The 18,052-nt window shown below is 33.0% G+C and overlaps 1 protein-coding gene across 1 annotated transcript in view; it reads left to right on the forward strand.

Moving 5' to 3' along the window:
* The window catches only part of DIAPH2 (diaphanous related formin 2), a gene marked incomplete at both ends in the record, with an annotated part of 142,713 nt that overhangs the window by 83,336 nt on the left and 41,325 nt on the right, over positions 1 to 18,052 (forward strand). The window contains one exon of the mRNA XM_079541832.1: positions 10,268 to 10,420. Coding sequence (XP_079397958.1) covers positions 10,268 to 10,420 — 153 coding nt within the window. The remainder of the gene's footprint in view (positions 1 to 10,267; positions 10,421 to 18,052) is intronic.

Consider the following 18,052-nt stretch of genomic DNA (forward strand, 5'->3'; position numbering starts at 1 on the left):
TATCCATCCTCCTTCTCTCTTTCTCCCACCACACCAGTAAGAAAAAACTTACAAGCAATGAAAAAGCTTGAGTGTTCTGCAGTATTAAGTTCTACAGTGAATAACAAAAGATCGGAAAGATTTCTGTTTCCAGTTAGAAAATGGATTCTAAGGAAATACATGACGTAAGACTTAACGCTTACTTAAAAGAACTTGAGTACACACAGTGGAGGACAATGAAACAGGTCTGATTTGTTCTAGCTTAAGAGATCATAACATTGGATCTTATCTTCAAGAATTACCTCAGGAAAAATTAATGCTTAAATGCTTAACCAGTGAGTTTTTTTTACTGTTTTCAAAAATTAATTATTAAGTTTTCTAATACTGAGAAAACAAAACCAATAGCAGAAAATTCATGATACTGGTTTTTGTTTGTTATTGGGAAATGGCTATGAACAGTGAAACCTTTTAAATTCTTTTGGGTAAAATTGGATTACTTTAAGCTTCACTGAACTCTTTCAAAGTTTGAACTCGTAAGAGGATCAGTTGAGGCCATCTGATCTATTTTATATATTCTCCTATGAAATAATTATGTACTTGAAACTGCCCAAATAAGCATTGATGCTTTGTTTTCCCTACATATATAAGAATCACTGGAATCCAGTTATTGAAAAAGGAATCCAGAATTTATCATTTTATGAGGGGTTCTATTTAGAAGCCTTTTCTCTCTTACACACTCGCATCATATATAAATGGGTGTGCTAAAGCAACCAAGATAAACTTGATTAAACCGATCCTGCTTGTAATTCTTCAAAGTACATCTGAAGTTCTGACGTATTTGATCAGTACAGACAGAAAATCCCACTTAAAACACAGTGCTAGAGGAGGGGAAGAATTAGTACATACGTATAATCTACTTTTCTTTCAAAATTGGCAGCTTTCTTAGAAAATTCAGAACATCAATAAATAAACCGTGTTTCCTTTTCATTGCTAAATGTTCAAGCACATAGCATCTCAGCGTTTTGAATGCTATTGAAGAACTGACCCTGCAAAGTTCAAAAGAAGATTAGAAGTAATTTGTGCTAGGTTTAGTTATGTTTGAAATGTTGCCACTATTAAGCTAGTTTGGAGGTAGAGGACAAGAGACTACTATTTGATGTAGTTAGTTGAGCTCAAATACTCTGCAGTTGTTTTAATTGGTAGAAAGAGTATTTCCTCAATATAGACTCATCAGCATTCACAGGTTCTGGGATTATTTTTTTTTCCCCCATGTTGTTTCAGAGGCAACCATGACGCAAACCCACTTCTGTCAAAGAAAGGAAGAGGTTTAAACATAGCTTTGGTCTACATTTTGTGTCCTCTGCTTTATTTCCTGCGGATAAATGATATTCAAAGTAATATGTGTGAAACAGTGGTTGAAGTAATTGACAATTCAATAGGAAAAAACTTTTTTGTAAAGAGCAGGTGTGGATTTATAAGAGCTTCCTGTGGGGCATAGTGAGTAGTGAGTTTACCTTGAAACAGAGTGAATATATATCTGTTGCAAATCTAAATCCATCTCCTTTGTTGTATTACCTTTCTGTCAGCTCTAAAAAGGCTTGTTGAAGGTGTTAAACCTGGAATAAACATGGAATGGCTTTCTTTATATGTTTTCTTAAAGAAAGGAAGTGTGAATTTTAACTAAGATATACTAAAATTAGTAAATTTCTGTTTTTTTTTTTTTCTTCAGGATTTTGTTCAGATAGATAGGTAGCTGGCAAAAAAAAAAAAAAAAGAGGGTTGCTTCATCTTAGACCATAGAGCTTTTTCATAAAGTTATTCAAGTTGTTGTCAATCATTCTGCATATATGAAAATTGTTATATACAAAACAAACTATCAATTTTATTTTTCATAGTACACTTCTGCTTTTAGATAACTTCTTTTTAAGAAAGAAGCCTTGATGTCAGGTTACAAATGATTACGTTGATATTTTTTCATATTGGACTAGACTATAAATGTGAGCAGAAACATACAAACAATTTGTAAAGTCCCTTATAGGCTTAATAAAGGAAGACATTGGACAACAATTACACGTGGGGAAATGTAATGACAAGCAACGGGTGTCTGTGTGGCAAACAAACTTCGTTTGCCTTCGAATGGCTTACTTTTCTGATTTTTATTTATTGACATTTATTCTGTTGATTCTATGTTATGAAGTTCTCTAGGTTATCTGCTTCAGATAAAGTCCAGTATTGGATGATTCACAACATTTTTGGTTGGCTGTTTGATCACTGAGATTAAGTAGATATACCACATGAGGGAGCTCTATTCTGTTCTGCACTTTACATCTAGAAATGTGCTTCATAGAATTCAACACTAGAAAAGGGCAAAGGTTGAAGTGCATTTTTCATATGCAATTTGTCTTAACTAGAGATGAAATGATTTTTGACAACAGTCTACAGAGACTTTAGAAAAGAATAAAATTGTGAACAAAAATCCATTTAAATACATAAAAAATCTAGAATTGCCTTGATTATGGAAAAACTGCCTGAGGGAAGCTGTACTTCCATCCTTAAATCTCTATTAAAGCATGTTGTCCAGATCACTGAAATAGATTTTTATTTTTTAATAAAGAATTGTGTGCTACTTAAATGTTAATTAAAGATCCATATTTTATTTGTTGTATGTTTATTTTTAATCTGAAATTAAAGGGGGAGTGCATGCTATAAATCTGTCTGTTCAAAATGATAAAAACAAACAAACAAAAAAAAAAAAAAAAAAAAAAAAAAAACAGTTCAAGTGTTTGTGTAATGACTTCTTGTCCTGTGCACTTCTCTAACCCTGGGGAGCAAATGAGTTTTCTATTAATTCCTATCCAGTAATTTTAAAATAATTCCTTTGCTTTTGAACATTTAGGATTTTGAAATACTCTATGATGTGATTTTCTTTTTTTTTTTCTTTGTTTTCCCCACAAAATTCTGGTAAGAGAGAAGACAAAGGCTTCCTGGCATTTCTATATTAAAATAATTCTAATATGTCAGTTAATGACTTTAGTTGAAGATACTTTTCTCTTCCACATTTTTAGCCCTGAAAACTTTATCTGGGCAAAGTAACCATCAGGTTTTTTGGTGGAAACTTGTTAAAACAGGGTAGAGCTGGCAGCTCAGATATACCTCTCAATGCAGTTCCAAAGTGTAAGGAAAAACTGCATGATCAAAGAGAAAGTGACAGTTGCAGATTCTCTGATAGATTTAGGGCACGCAAAGCTGTAATTATTGTTTAAGGCAGCTCATTGTATGTTGCAAAGCTAACAGAGTTTTTCTAGGAGTGGCTACTTTAGTTTGCTGAAATAGATTACTGAACTGTCTTTTCTTTGGAGGATGGGGAGGGAACAAGTTGTGTTAGGTTAATTTAGTTTAATACCTAACCCTAATTTTGGAAATTTTCCACCTTTTTTTCCTCTCCATTTTAGACAGCCAAGATCTTCCCTTCACTAGATGGTGGCTTTGTAAACGCTGCTTTTTATTTATGCCTTGTATTCTTATTTACTTTCTAAGTTCTCTTATTCATGCTACCAGATAATTAGTTCTCTTGTTCACACTCTTAATTCAGCGTTGTAAGTCTTAGAGTGGTAGTCTTTAATATAAACTGATAAGCCTGCAGTGTTTCATTGCTTGGACTGAATATTTATGAAACAGAGCATAATTTTTCAGTTTTTCTCAGAGTTCCTATCAGACTTTTAGAGAAATGAGCCCTGATCGTTGTTTCCCGACTAACAAGAATATAATTAAAAAAAAAAAACCTGTTGAAATTATATTGTTAGAAGCTTTCTTTTGTGCATATTCAAGTGATGTGTATTTAATCAATGCAAATAGTCTTTTCATTATTGAAAAGTTTGAATTCATGACAATTAGGAATTGGTATGATTGCTTAGAACTAGGAGTAAGTAAACAATGACATTTTCTACTATTTATTAAGATGAAAGTTTTATAGCTCTTTCAGGCCAAGTTGAAAAGGCTTAATCTTAATTAACATCTCTTAGACATGACAGCTAGCAATGGTATCAAATGGTTATGATCTTCATGCTTCGTTTTCATGAACAGAAACACTGACGTATGGTCTATGCACGCTGAATGCAGTTGCATTATATAATTCTTGTAGTTAATGACTTTGTATACTAATGAAATGTAATTGAGGACAAGGAGATGTACGGAACTCTCTAGTATAACTGAGGAACAACTGTTTCCCCTGTTCCTCTCAGACTATTCTGTTAAATGATGAATGATGAAGTCATTTGCTTTGTAGTGAGAAACAAATTCTCAACTGAGATGTTAATAAATATTTTATTAATTAGTGGGTCTATAAATTCTCTAAAAGGACATGATTTTATGTAGACAAATAAAATAGTCTTGTTTGTCTCAGTTTTGATTTCTTTGGTTTCTAATTTGGATAGATAAGTGTGTTGTAATGAAGACTCCTGCCAGACTTCTTTTCTACTTCCAGAAAAGAAAGGCTTTTTACAGGAAGAAAAGATTAGATATATAATTGTGTTTCATAATTATTTGTGTATGCTCCAGAAGTCATCTTCTGTGTAGTCAAAGAGATACATTATGTATGTAGTGTGAATGATAAAATTGTTAGCATCTGTTTACATACTGATAGCAGGTGAAAATAAAGCTATCAGCGTAAATGACTTACTGTTATTAAAGCTGAATTTGTCTTCAGCTCATAAGGTCTGTTTGTGTTTCTTCAGTTCAATTTGAAGATGCTCTATTATGGATGAGCTTAGGAATTAGAATCTAAGAGGAATGATACATCCTTTATTAAAGATTTTGACAGTACAGTATCATACTTCTTCTTCTAGCTAGGTAAAACATATATTTAGCTTACTTTGGAATTTCCATAAGCCAGAGCCCTGTATTGAAATTATGTGCATGAGTTTGGAAATGATGGTATGCTAAATGTATACTTGAATTTTTTTCAGTAAGTTTTCATATTTAGTGGTGGTTATTTGGAAATCTTTTTATAAAGGCTAATATTCTTGAGTGTGTTTTTGTAGTAGCAGTAGGAAGTTCTACCCTTGCAAAAAGTGTTTCACTCTAAGAGCAGTGGGTAGCAATATAGAGATCAGCAAGTAGTTTACTTACTGCTTGGATATCAACTGATAGGATTACATAATTTTCACAGATAGTTTTGAAGCATGGGAGCCTTTTTGTGGTTGTATGTTCTAAGTCAGGCCTAGTCAGTTGACCTAGGTGCAGATCAGGTAGGAGGCTAAATCAAAATGGCAGATAGCCAAATTTATTTGTCTTATCCTTAAACTTGCTATATCTGAATTGTTGATATCTCGTGGAATTCTGATTATTATAATTAATTTTGTATAAATAGGGAAGACTTATTAAACAGTTGATTATTTCAACTAATCAGTTAATTTTAGGACTGAATGATTATAGTTCATGGCGAAGGTTTTGGCAACTGATATGTTAGCATTTCATGTTTCTCTTCAGCAGTTCTCATAGTTTGATTTCCGTCTAGCATGCTTGAAGTGTTAAAAAGCTCTGTTTGTGTGAAGACCAGTGCATAAAACTCTGTAAGCTTAGGGTATTTGGATGACATGAAGTTGCATTGTATATCTAGCTAAAGAAGAAAAAAAAAAATATTAGGATATTTAGGATGAATTTGGAATATTAACAGGATATTGGTTATTCTGTATAGATTTGGATTTCTCGGAATCATAGAATGATTGAATTGAAATGGACCTCTGGAGGTCATCAGGTCCAATGCCCTTGCTCTAGCATGGTCACCTGGAGCGAACTTCCTGGGACCATGTCCAGATGACTTTTAAGTATCTGTAAGGAAGGAGATCTCTACAGTTTAGGCAATGTGTTTCTGTGCTCAATCATCCTTTTAAACTCAGTTTGACTGTGATTCAGCACTTGGTTCAGGCTCAGAAATACAGAAGGTCAAAGACAAATTAGGTTGTAATTTGTCATTGAAGTACCTGTCAGTATGAACACAGACTCTTCTGTGGAGGTGCAGTTTTCAAACTGTTTCCTGGTCTGTTGTCTGTTCTACTGTATACTCAATGTCCTTTTGTTGCTAATTTCTTAGTGTTGAGGAGTACAAATGCCGCCAATGAATAAGGCCAATTTACAAGCAAATCTGCTAATCCACACATTCATATTAGTAATATGCAGTATTTATAATTATTGGTGTCGTTTTTAGTCTCCCTCGTTGTTTTTTTTTTTTTTTAATGTATTATGAAGTCATAGAAACAAAAATCAACTGCTAAAGATTCTTTAGCAAGACGTAATTCTTTCTGCCAAATTAGTTCTCCCCTCATCTTTTCATTGTGGGCTCCAGCAGATTCACTTTCAAGTTCTTAAATAGGCACTTTTCCATTAGTTTATTAATTTTCATTTGTGTTGGCAGTAACATGATATGCACTGAGCTGACTGACAGTAAGTTAACAGCAGTTAAACAAATAAAACTACCTCATGTTTCTCCAGAATAACAGAATTTACAATAAAGATAACAGACTATTTGTATGTTATTAACATTATGTACTTTGAATTGATTTAATAACAAAGCTGTAATTTTATGAAACAATCAACTATATTACCCCTGATATTCCAGCTGTATCTGTTATTGTATGTATATCTTCAGAATAATAAGGTGGTATTACATCATGCAGCTTTACTCCCTTTTACTTTAAGTACTGCTGACACTAATTCCGTAGTTCATTTCAGGACAGGAGTGAAACATTCAAACATAATTTGTAATGGAAATTTTAATAAGCTAGTTTAATTAAACTCTGTTATCTGAGACACAGAATATTCTGATGGAAATTGTCAATTTCTGGAGTAGTAAATACAGTGCTTGAGAGTTTGGAGTGACTCACAACAGCAATAACAATAATAATAATTGATACATTGATATGAAATTCATAATAAGTATTGTGATTGAAGCAGTAGCTATCCCTTCAATAGATTCAAAATCTTTAACCTATGTTTTTGTGTTGTTTATTTTTCTCTTTCATCTGTCTGCTTGGAAAAAAGCAGTAAAAAGCATGAAAGTATCCTGGCAGTGATCCTAGTACAGATACATGGAATTTAAATCTAGTATTGATAGAAATTGGAGATTCTTTATGTCTGATATAGGGCGGTTGCATAGTGTCATGGTGACTTCTGTATCCATTGCTTGATTATTTATTTACCAAAAAACTAGTCATCTGTTTGGGTTTCAACATCTAAAGATCATTAATATAGTGACCGAAAATATCATTTACATACGTACAAAAGATTTAGATGTAAACTGAAGTTTGCAGTAAATGCAAAGGCAAGCAGATAAATCATTTTGGGGAAAAAACGAAACAAAAATAAAACAGTTTTTAAGTATCCCAGTCTCTCTTCTAAGAAGAAGAAGGGACTGGAAAAACTAGAATTAGTAGATAACTAAAATTTGACAGTGAAAGTTAGCTTTTATTTCATTTGGTGTTCTCTAGAGACATGACATATAATGAATTTTATAAGGTTATAGGATAAACCAGATACAATATTATTTTTTTTTTTTTGTATCAGCTAATTAAGGTTGATTTTCTTTAAATTATTTTATTTTTAATCCCAGGATCAAGTGTCCAATACACTGGTTGTAAATATCGCATTCTGAAATGATCCTTAAATGTAAACATCAACTACTTCAGAAATTCAGGCTATATATATTGTTATTACTGTAGATGTTTGCTATGTTGCTGTAAAATGTTCAAGTTTCACTATCACTATTTTCTCATTTAATATTTATTGTTATTTCTCAAAGTGGATGTGAAACTTAATGAAGTTAAGTTACTTAATTTCCATATTCAAATTCATCCATATCTAAATAACCACTTAATGAAGTGGACTTTGAGAGCTTTGTTTAAAAGAGTTAGTTTCAAATCAGAAATGTTTGGCTTTTTCTTTTCGATTTCCATGTCATCTCTGCTGTGTTTGTTTTTTTGAGTTGTTTTTTTTTTTAACCTCAGATGTAATTTGTATAATTATTTACCTTCATATTTATATTTCCCAGTGTTTTCGGTGAGTTGTTTAAGACAGTTGTCTGCTGCCTGTAAGGCAGTTGATGTTTTTCTAAGAACTTTTTAGACTGTGCTCAATAATTCAGTAATGTGCCATTAATACCTATTTAATGTATTCTTTCCATTAAATTTTCATTTTGTTTTATTCAGTTAGATGTCATCAAAGATGGAACTGTACCTGGTTTGTCTTGTGTTAAGATAAGGGATTCAGCTCTGTGTGCTTGAAATTTTAACCAAGCATGTTAAAATTCATCAACTGTAATGAAAATATGGTTATTACTCTCCTGCCTTTGCAGTGGTACAAAATTCTAGAAATAAATATTTCTAGTTTAAAATCTTGATATTTATGTATTTGAGAGGATTGCTTGCAAGTTTCCTTGGAGGAAAAACTGATTTTCTCTAATTGTTTTCCATCAAACTTTAAAGATATAGATATAAAAAATATATGTATTATATTATATGTATATATATATAATATTATATATTATATATATATAAAAATATATATATTTTAATATATATATATATTTTTTTTTTTGAATGACCATTTAGATACCCTGTAATTAGAGGAAGAAATCCAGGTGAAATGCTAGGCCTCTTTTCAATGAAGCGTATTTTCAGCCTTAGTACTCTTTTGCAGGTAAATTGTGAAATGACACAATACTCAGCAGTGTCCTAACACTAAGGAAATGTTAGAAGTAGAATAGCTACCTGAATTTCCTTTCTTAATTGTGACTGGTTTCAGAATTGCTTGGGGATTTAATCCAATCTCAGAAGTAGATGTTTTATGTGATGTCTCTTTAGATCTTACTCCCCTAGTTACTTTCCAGATTGCTTGTTGTTTTGCAGAGAGATAGGGATCTCAAAGATGTTATGTGATTACAAATGTGGTACTAGGCAGACTCTTGGATTGGAAACAGAAATGTGGGGGAAGTTTGAAACATGAGGTCTGCTGTATTAAAAATCACAGAATCTGCATCTAAGATAGTTCTTACAAATAAATGCTTCAGGGAGCTGAGCTGTATGATTTCTGTAGTTCAGGAAGTAATTTGTATCTTCTGTTCTTAGGTTTATATGTGTGTGGCATAACGCTTTAATCAGCTTCAATTCACTATCAACAGAACTAGTTTAATCATGTAGCAGCTGTTTTCTCAGAGTGATTTGTGACTTTTTATCTTTGTGGATATAAACAATCTCAACAAAATAAAGTAGACTGAAACCTAACTAGCTTGAAGGCAAAGTAATATTTCCTTTTTCAGCTTGTGCTATTTCTGCATTTGTAAGTAAATTGTTCTGTGAGTAAGTTTCCACACAGGAAAAATAAATCCTTTCTATTTAAGATGATTATGCCAAACTTTTAATTACAACTGCTGAGTTGGTAATCAGTCTTACATTTTTACTCTCCGATTATTAATGAAAATGTGTAATATAGTGCAACCTTCTTACAGTATCACTTTATGGAAATTAAAGCAAGGAGTACTTCTTTCAGCATGGGAGAGGGCGATAGACAGCCTGTAAGAGAGAACAAATACAGATACCAGTCTGGTCAACTTCCTTGGTGTTTCATTTCCAGCCTAATTATGTGTTTATCATTAGTACTTTAGGAAACCAGATATTTGCTTTTTGTATTTCTGACTTAATATTAGTGAGAATTTTTGATTGAGTTCATTTTAAGTGAATATTTGTATCTGTTTTGTGTTTTGTTCTGTTACACGTTTAAGTAGCCAGCATTTTACTTCTGACCCACCAGACAAATATGCAAATGTTCTATAGAGAATATTCTTGTTTTCTTATATTTGTTTCTTGATAGCTTTAAAACTCATGATTTTATGTTGGTAAACAAACATCGAAGGTAGAAAATACCCCATAGGAGTATTTTGAGTGGCTGTATTGTCCTTGTGTATTTGTAAATTGTACGTTCAGCTGTGACCAAATAATGTAACTGTATTTTCTACATTAAGTGTACAAGGAGCTGAAGTGCTGTTCAGTTATCATAATCTAGATCAAGGTAAGCCATACGTATAATAAACCAACAGGATCGATGACATTTTCTGTCCTAAGTAGGAATGCACTCATATACATTTACATTTAAAGACAACATACTAGAAAGCAGGATAGTACTACCAAATTTTCCAGTTTTGCCCACTTTTGTGCTTTATTGTCTTGTTTGTGTTTTGCTGTTAGATTTAATTCCAATTGAATCTTTTTCCTTAACAAAATCTTACATCTTTGCTGAGAATGCACGAGATCAATATGAAAAGCTGTCCTGCATGTACAGCAACATGGTGAAGTTATATGAGAATTTGGGAGAATACTTTACTTTTGATGCCCGCTCAGTAAGCATGGAAGAATTTTTTGGTGATCTGAACAAGTTTAGAATTCTGTTCTTGGTAAGTAGTGTCTCCCATAACGTTATTTTATATTTTTATTTCTCCTTTTGGTTCTACCAAGTAAGTTTAAGTCTGTTTTCCTTTCTTTCTAATGTTACACTTAATTTTTTCCTTTGTGCTGTGGCAGGGAATCAGATGAATTCTTTCAAAATTATTTTGGTTTTGGTCACTGGTAATTATAAATTTACAGTTCGTAACTTGCAAAATCACCTGTCAATTTGATAAGATATATGGATAATCAGATTTTTTTTAATTGCTTGTTGTCTGTCACATAAGAAATAGACATGATATAGAAGTGGAATAAAACCATTGCATAGCCTAAGCCTAAATGGATGTGCCTACATACACATTGTTTTGGAATCTGGTTGTGTTTTAATAATGCTTTGAACTGAAGCTTAAAATTCCATGTTGACCTCTTTACTTCTGGCGTAACTCCTGATATCCACTTAGATGCTTGCTTTACTGCTTCCAGCCAGCCGGTACAGTTGATACCAGGGCTTGGTTTCTTTGTGGAGGAATTTAAGAATTTTATTTAACAGCTCAATTTTTAAATGGCTTTAATGTCATCTTTCCTAGTGCCTGTCTGGGAGTTGTAATTGGTTGCACCATAGGAAGTGTACAAGGAAAACAGATGCCTGGAATGTCACATTGTGTCTCTTGAGAATATTAACACTGCTTGGAAATACCACTGTTTACCATGCAGCTGTTGCTCCCCAGTCTCTCTATTGCCAGTAGCTTAATTCATTGCATAATCATAAGGACTTTCAGTTTTAGTGTGATAGATGGATAAATACTTAGAAACCTAATTTTAGTGCTGAGTTTACTGTATTACAAAACTTTTCCTACAATATATCTAACTACTCGTTTTAAATTGACTGCAATGGGTTTTTTCCTTTTTTTTTTTTTTTTTTTTTTTTTTTTTTAAACCATAGGCAAATTACCATTCCTTTAAAATTAGTAGGCATGGCAGCATTTCTGTGTGAAGACATACAAAGAACAGGAATAGTTGTTGAGAGATATTTCAATGCATTTACTTTTTCATAAATCCAAGATGGTGATTTTCAAATAGGGATGTCTAAATTTGGAGATCTGTTTTAAACAGTTGCAATAGAGTGGATTTCAGACTACTAGTGTCCAAACATTGTGTTTGAAAAATCTGTCTTCACGTATTTATTTAAACTAGTTTGAAAGTGAGCTAGAAAACAAATACTCATGTTTTTTTACAAGGCATATTAGAATGAATGTATTTCCAGTTGCTTAAGTTTTGCTGCTCTAAGGTCTGACTGATAGTCTGTTGCTCTTTAGTGATTATAATTGAATTCAAAGACAATGAGTAATAAAAGGAAAAAAAGATCAGAGATGCTTAAGCATTTCAGGGTGTAAATGCGAGAAACTAAATATGAAGGGCTAGAACTGATCAAATAACAAAAATGGCCTATTTGTATGGCCTTCTGAAGGAATGGAAGAAACTAAAATATATACCTAACATACAGGTAAAATTGCCAGTGATGTAGATTTGGAATGAATTTCTGTAATGAACTCTGAGAGAGTTAAGTGTTGAATTCAGAGGGTGAGAGGCATTACTGAGTTAAATATAAAAGACTTTCATTTCACTGCAGCAAGCTCTTCTGAATGCTCTACAAAATCATGGTAATAACAACTTGCCCTAGTCTTCAAGGTCCTCAACTTTGGACTGTACAACATAATCTTACTCATGCTTTTTTTTTTAAGGTATTACAATCTCAGTAGCATCCATCTTTATAATGTTCTTGTATGGTTGTTATTGACTGGATGTTGCTAATTCTTTTTCATAAAGAAATAGAGTACTGTTTATCTTATTACATTTTATCCAAGTTAATTGCCAGTTAATTAAGGAGAGGAATTTTTTTGAGATTTAACTGTCGTTGTGCAGTGGGCAAATCTATTTGAGTTTCTAGGTATATTTTTATATTTTCTATATTAAATGTTGTATTCTATAGAAATAAATGATTATTTAGTCCTTTATTCTTCAGTATGATAACTATAATATGTGTGGTAGTTGAGACTTAAGTTTGTTATTGTGATAGCTGAAAGAACAGAGTCAACTGAAGGAAAGTGTAGGGTTAAAACCATTAGGTATGAAGAAATTACCAGCAGGCTTGTGTTACTGAAACTTCAAATGTGTGAACACGTAATACATTTTCTGCTGATACAAGTTTGCACAAACTGCAGAAACATAATGAGATTTTTATTAGCTCTTTATTTTTATACTTTAAAACATCATTATATTATTGCCTGTATTTGTCTGAATTTGTGAAGTTATGTTTGTTGGATGTCCTGAGATCATCTAGTCCAACTTTCAGCTCAATGTAAGTTCAGCTTAGAGCAGATAGCACAGGACCTTGTTACCTCAGATTTAGGTTTGGGCATGGAGACTTTACAGCCTCCCTGGGTCCATTTTTTACATTGTACATTCAGACTTCTTTGTTGCAGTGCACACTGTTGCCTCTCGTGCAGCCAACTGTTCAGAAGTATCTTTAGTTTGCTGAAAAGCAGCTTTCTAAGATTGCTTTTCTGTTTTACATTAGGTGTATTTGGGGTTATGAAATGTAATTCAGGCCTATGCTGTAGAAAACTGCAGCATAGAAAACTGTAGGAGACAGATTTGGGTTTTTGTTGATTTTTGTATTTTGTAAGCTTCACTAAGAATTATTTATGAAAATACTGTTTGGATTTGAGGTTCAGTTCATATCTAATACCAACTGTGATGGTGGTTGTTTGACTTCGAATGGTTTTTGCTGTTTTTATTTGTTTTCTGAGTATTTGCTAGCATAAATCATTTAAATGAAGTCCAGCAACATTTAGTGAAATATTTTAATCACATGCAAGAATGTTCTGCTGATTTTGAATATTTGCATGTTAATTCAGAGTGCAGATAAACATAGTAAGGCTTGTGAGAAAGGAAACTTATTTAGTCAAGAAGAACTTTAATTTGCAGTGAGAATAAATTCTCTTCTGTATGAATGCTATTCACTTGTACTTACAGCAAGGTTCAACAAATTGTCACTATTTTAGGAAACTTGAAAATGAGGGCATTTCAAACAATTTTTAATGACTGAAATAGCTATGACAGTGTAATGAAGGTTTTGAAACTGCTTGTGCAAACTACTGTTAATTATTATTGCCAGTTTACAAATAATCCTAATAAATGTTGTATATGTCTTCTGCTAATAATTCTCTATGTATAAGTGGGTTTTGTTCTATAAATGGTCAATATAATTTATGCCATGAAATAGTATCTGAGTTTTGTGTGTCAGAATCTCCTTTATTTTGTTCTTATGAGTGCACAGATACTCTCTTCTGATTACCAGATAATACTCAGAAAGCAAATTTGCCTTGGTATTTATTTATTATTAGCTTCTTTTTTAACTTTTAATTTGTAGATGGTAATATGTTAGCATACTGTTTTAATGCTGTATTTTGGTCTGAATAGTTAATTATCTGTGTGATGCTAAGGTCTTTAAAAATTTTTAAACTGTCCTTCTTTCTAAGCCTCTTTAATATTTAAAGCTTAAATACAAAAAAAAAAAGTGAAGTCTGAGACTTACATAGCTTAAGGAAATGCTTTCGTTTCCTAAGCATCGTTTGTACTTTAGTCAAATTCACTTGTTCAGATATATGCAGTAGTCGTAGTAATTGTAATTAGGCCTTCTGAGAATATTTTGACTTATTGTATCAACTAGAGCAGAACTGTGTACACTTTAGTGGCATAAAGGTTCTTGTTTAGGGATTTTATTTTTTTCAAAGACTTGAGGGAAGGCCTAGGGAAAGCAATGAAAGTGCATAGTATAATGATTTCATTTTCTATAAGGAAAATTATTTTAAAGAATTACGATTTTCTGCATCTTTGGCTGTTATAAGAAGTTTCTCAAAAAGAAGACAATAGGTGTTCAAGTTTAAGGACAAAAGTAGGAATCGCCTCAACCCATTTAATATGTGGAGTTTACTATTAAAAGTCATAATCACTAATATAAATTTTAGAAGCAATGAGGAAAAAAGATACACAATGTAGAACAACAGAATATACTGATTTGGAAGAGACTCATAGACATTGTTGAGTCCAATTCCTGGCTGCTTCACACAGAACCAAATAATTCTAAATCATGCATTATCTCCATCACTGGAAAGACACTGACTGTGAGGGACTGTGCTGAAAGCTTTGCTAAAGCCAAGGTAAACAACATTCACCACCTTCCCCTCATCCACAGAGCCTCTTGTTTCATTTTAGAGGGCAGTCAGGCTGATGAGGCACAGTTTGCCTTTCAGAAGTCCATTCTTGCTGCTCCCAGTCAGCAACGTGTCCTTTATATAGCTGGAAATGGCTTCCAGAAGGAACGTCTGTGATCTGCCTGAAAACATGAGTGATGGCTGACTGCTGTGTAATACCAAGCTTTCCTCACTCCACTGAAGATGGAGATGTGCAATTGTTTCAGGCATTGGAGATGTCCTTTGAGTGCCACAACTTTTTCATGAACTAGAAGCCCTGCAGTGACATCAGTGACATCAGTCAGCTGATGATAGCTTCTGAGACACTGATGGTAAAGGAGAAGGTATAGAAGGCACTGAGTACCTCAGGCTGTGAAGTTAGGTCTCATGCTCCATTCAGCAGCAGGCTTACCTCTTCCTTAATCTTCCTTTGGTAGCCTCTGTAGCTATGAGAGACCTCATTGCTTTTCACCTCACTTAAAATTATAATCTCCTCAATCTGTGCTTTGGCCTCTTTCCTTCCGTGTGCAGTACCTCTGTCTTCCTCTTGGGTAGCATAACAACACTTCTATCTTTGCTAGAGCTGTCAGGAGTTCCTTGCTGCCGAACCTCAGCTTCCTGGATGGCAGGATTTTGTGCTTAGAGAAGGTTTTCCTTCAAAATATTCTGTGATACAGCAAATTTAATTGAAACTACAGCATGTATAGTTCTAGGTAACTGGTTTTAAATGATTGACCTCTACAAGTACCTAAAATTCAACACTGTCATTCAGAAAATCTTGACTTGTTTTGTATTACCTTTGCATAACATTTCTAATTTTAATCACTCTTTCCCTCTTCCTACTGAGTGATGCTGTGTATGATTCTACCATGTGAAAGCAAATTTACTCACTAAATAAACAGTCTTTATAATGACATGTTTTCTTCATTCATTTGCAACTGCAGATAAAGATATGACTCTTATGGAATCTAACAGTTTGGCTACTATATTTTAAAATAGATGAAATATCCGTATCTTTAAAGATGAACCAAAAGTAGTTGTCAGAAGTATGACCTGATTGGCATATCCCATGATCACAGACATAATTCTGTATATATATACATGTGTGTATATATATTTGCACGATACGTCTATCTTGTAGTTCTCATATCAAGCTATTTTAACACCGAGAAAGTAAAAACATTTGGTCTTTTGAAAACATTTTAAAGACTGTGATGATTATTGGCTGAAGTTCCATCCAATGGGAGTAATAATGACAACTGTTAATTTCTTGATGTAAAGAATATATGCAAAGAATATATGCGTTTTCTTTCTTTGACAAGTTGGACAGAAACAATATTTATTAATATTGTTCAGAAGTTCTGAGCATTAGAAGTTGTTAAGTTGAATGTCAAGATGTAGAGCATATCAGGAAAAGAATTCTGGAGCAGTCACTGTTGCTTTTTCATCTTTCATTCTTCTTATCAAAGTACATCAGCAATACAGTGATATTCTTTTTGGTCCGTTTTGGTCTTTTCACAAATAATTTTCCAACAAAATTTTTCTTAGAAATATATTGTTATTCTGTTAAACAACAAGGAAAGAGGAAATGACCAGGAGGCATTGTAAGCTGATACAGTAGCTGACCTTTCTCAATTTCTGGGACATACTGATTGCTGCTGGAATGTTTTCTATACTTGGAGAGGCAGAGCTGACTTTTATTTTAGAGAAATGGACATGGACTTATTGAATGAAAATTGACTTTTTAAAAATGTCTTTCTCATTTTTTATCTTTAAAACTTCTCATCTTGAAACTTAATAGTCAAGTACTAAATTAACCTCTTGTGCTTATTTTTTGTTAGTATATGTCTAAATTTGTGATGAAAGAAATAATTTTTGTGCTGTTCATTGATAATAGGAGGAGAAAAAAGCACTGCATAGCTAGGAATGCACAGTAAAAACTGCAAAACTGTTGATCATATGATAGTAAGCAGACAAATCAACTTAGAGCAGCTCTGTCTTACCAAAACATGCATTCTTTGTGAGCCATTTAAATTCATCCAGATGCAACACAGTGAATCAATTTAGAGGTGCAGATACAAAAAACAGAATTGTTTTTATTTGTATATCCTTTATCAGCTCCCTTTTTATATACCTAGGCTTCTGTACCCTTTTTGCAGGAAATGTAACTAGTGCCAAGAGTGCAGTGAGAGGACTGAATTAAGTTTGTGTATCACTTTACAAATTCTCTTTACCTCTCAATCTTTACATGGCTGTGCCACTTCTTGCTCATCTTTTTCCTGGGTTTACATAGAATATGTACACCTTGGAAGTGAGTTTTAAGCTAGACTTCTTCCTGTTTCTTTTGCCTCACCTCTGCCTAGGTTTATTTCTTTGGTTTCATACTTAAATACGTCTTTGTATCCTCATTTTATTCAGTGAACATTAAAAGAACTAAGTAACGCACTTGAGCGTGAGGACTTCAGTTATAAATGAAACACAATTAAAAATCAAGCTGCTTTTGTGTTGTTTTTGGTGGAGAGTGGAGAAGTGTGTATGCTCTCTGTCAGAGCTGACAATTAGAAGGAAATTGAATCAAAAGTAGCATCCAGTGAATAGAAATATGCGTTTCATATGCAGGACTTGTTTTGAAGCAGGTTTTTTTAAGACGATATTGATTTAGTCCTTCTGCTCAGTGAAAGTAAATACAGATTTCTATTGTCCTTGATTAGCAACATAACCTTGGGACAATTGCAGCCTGATACATTTGGTTCAGTATAGTTTTCAGGCTCTTAACAGATAATGATTAATCAGATTCCTGAAGCAAGATGCCTGTTCTTTTCTATTTCAGTTCTTCGTTTTAATTTGTTGTCTCAAAATCTTCATATCAAATGATCTGAAATATGTATGTCACTTTCTGAATGTTTGTTTCTTTTGTTGCTAGAGTATTTAAAAATATTCACCAAATCTGTCATGCTTGCATTTAAAAATGCACATAAACTCCCTTTTAATCAGGTCATGTGCTTTATGGAAGGTGTATGAAATACAGATTTCAACATTGGATGAAAAAATTTTGTTTCCCTTAAGTAACAGTTAAGTCTTTCAAGTTTTTCCCAGTGGATTCCCCTTTTAGTGCACTTAGTCCTAAAGGTAAATTTTAAGCAGCAGAGTAAAATTTGGGGAGGTAAAATTTAAGAAAGGAAAACTAGGCATTTATAAGTATATATATTATGAAATACGGTAACGCCTCTTCCTCCACTGAAATGATATTTTTGCTATCTAGTGGAATGTGACTACTTCTCTCTCCCAGAAGGCATTTGTACAGATGCACCTCTTTGAATAAGGAAGCCTTTTTATTATGTTATAAATGTACATGGGGATAAAGGGTTGTATTGTATTATCAGGAAA

Source organism: Tetrao urogallus (assembly GCF_951394365.1).
Source record: "Tetrao urogallus genome assembly, chromosome: 13".
Classification (NCBI taxonomy): Eukaryota; Metazoa; Chordata; class Aves; order Galliformes; family Phasianidae; genus Tetrao; species Tetrao urogallus.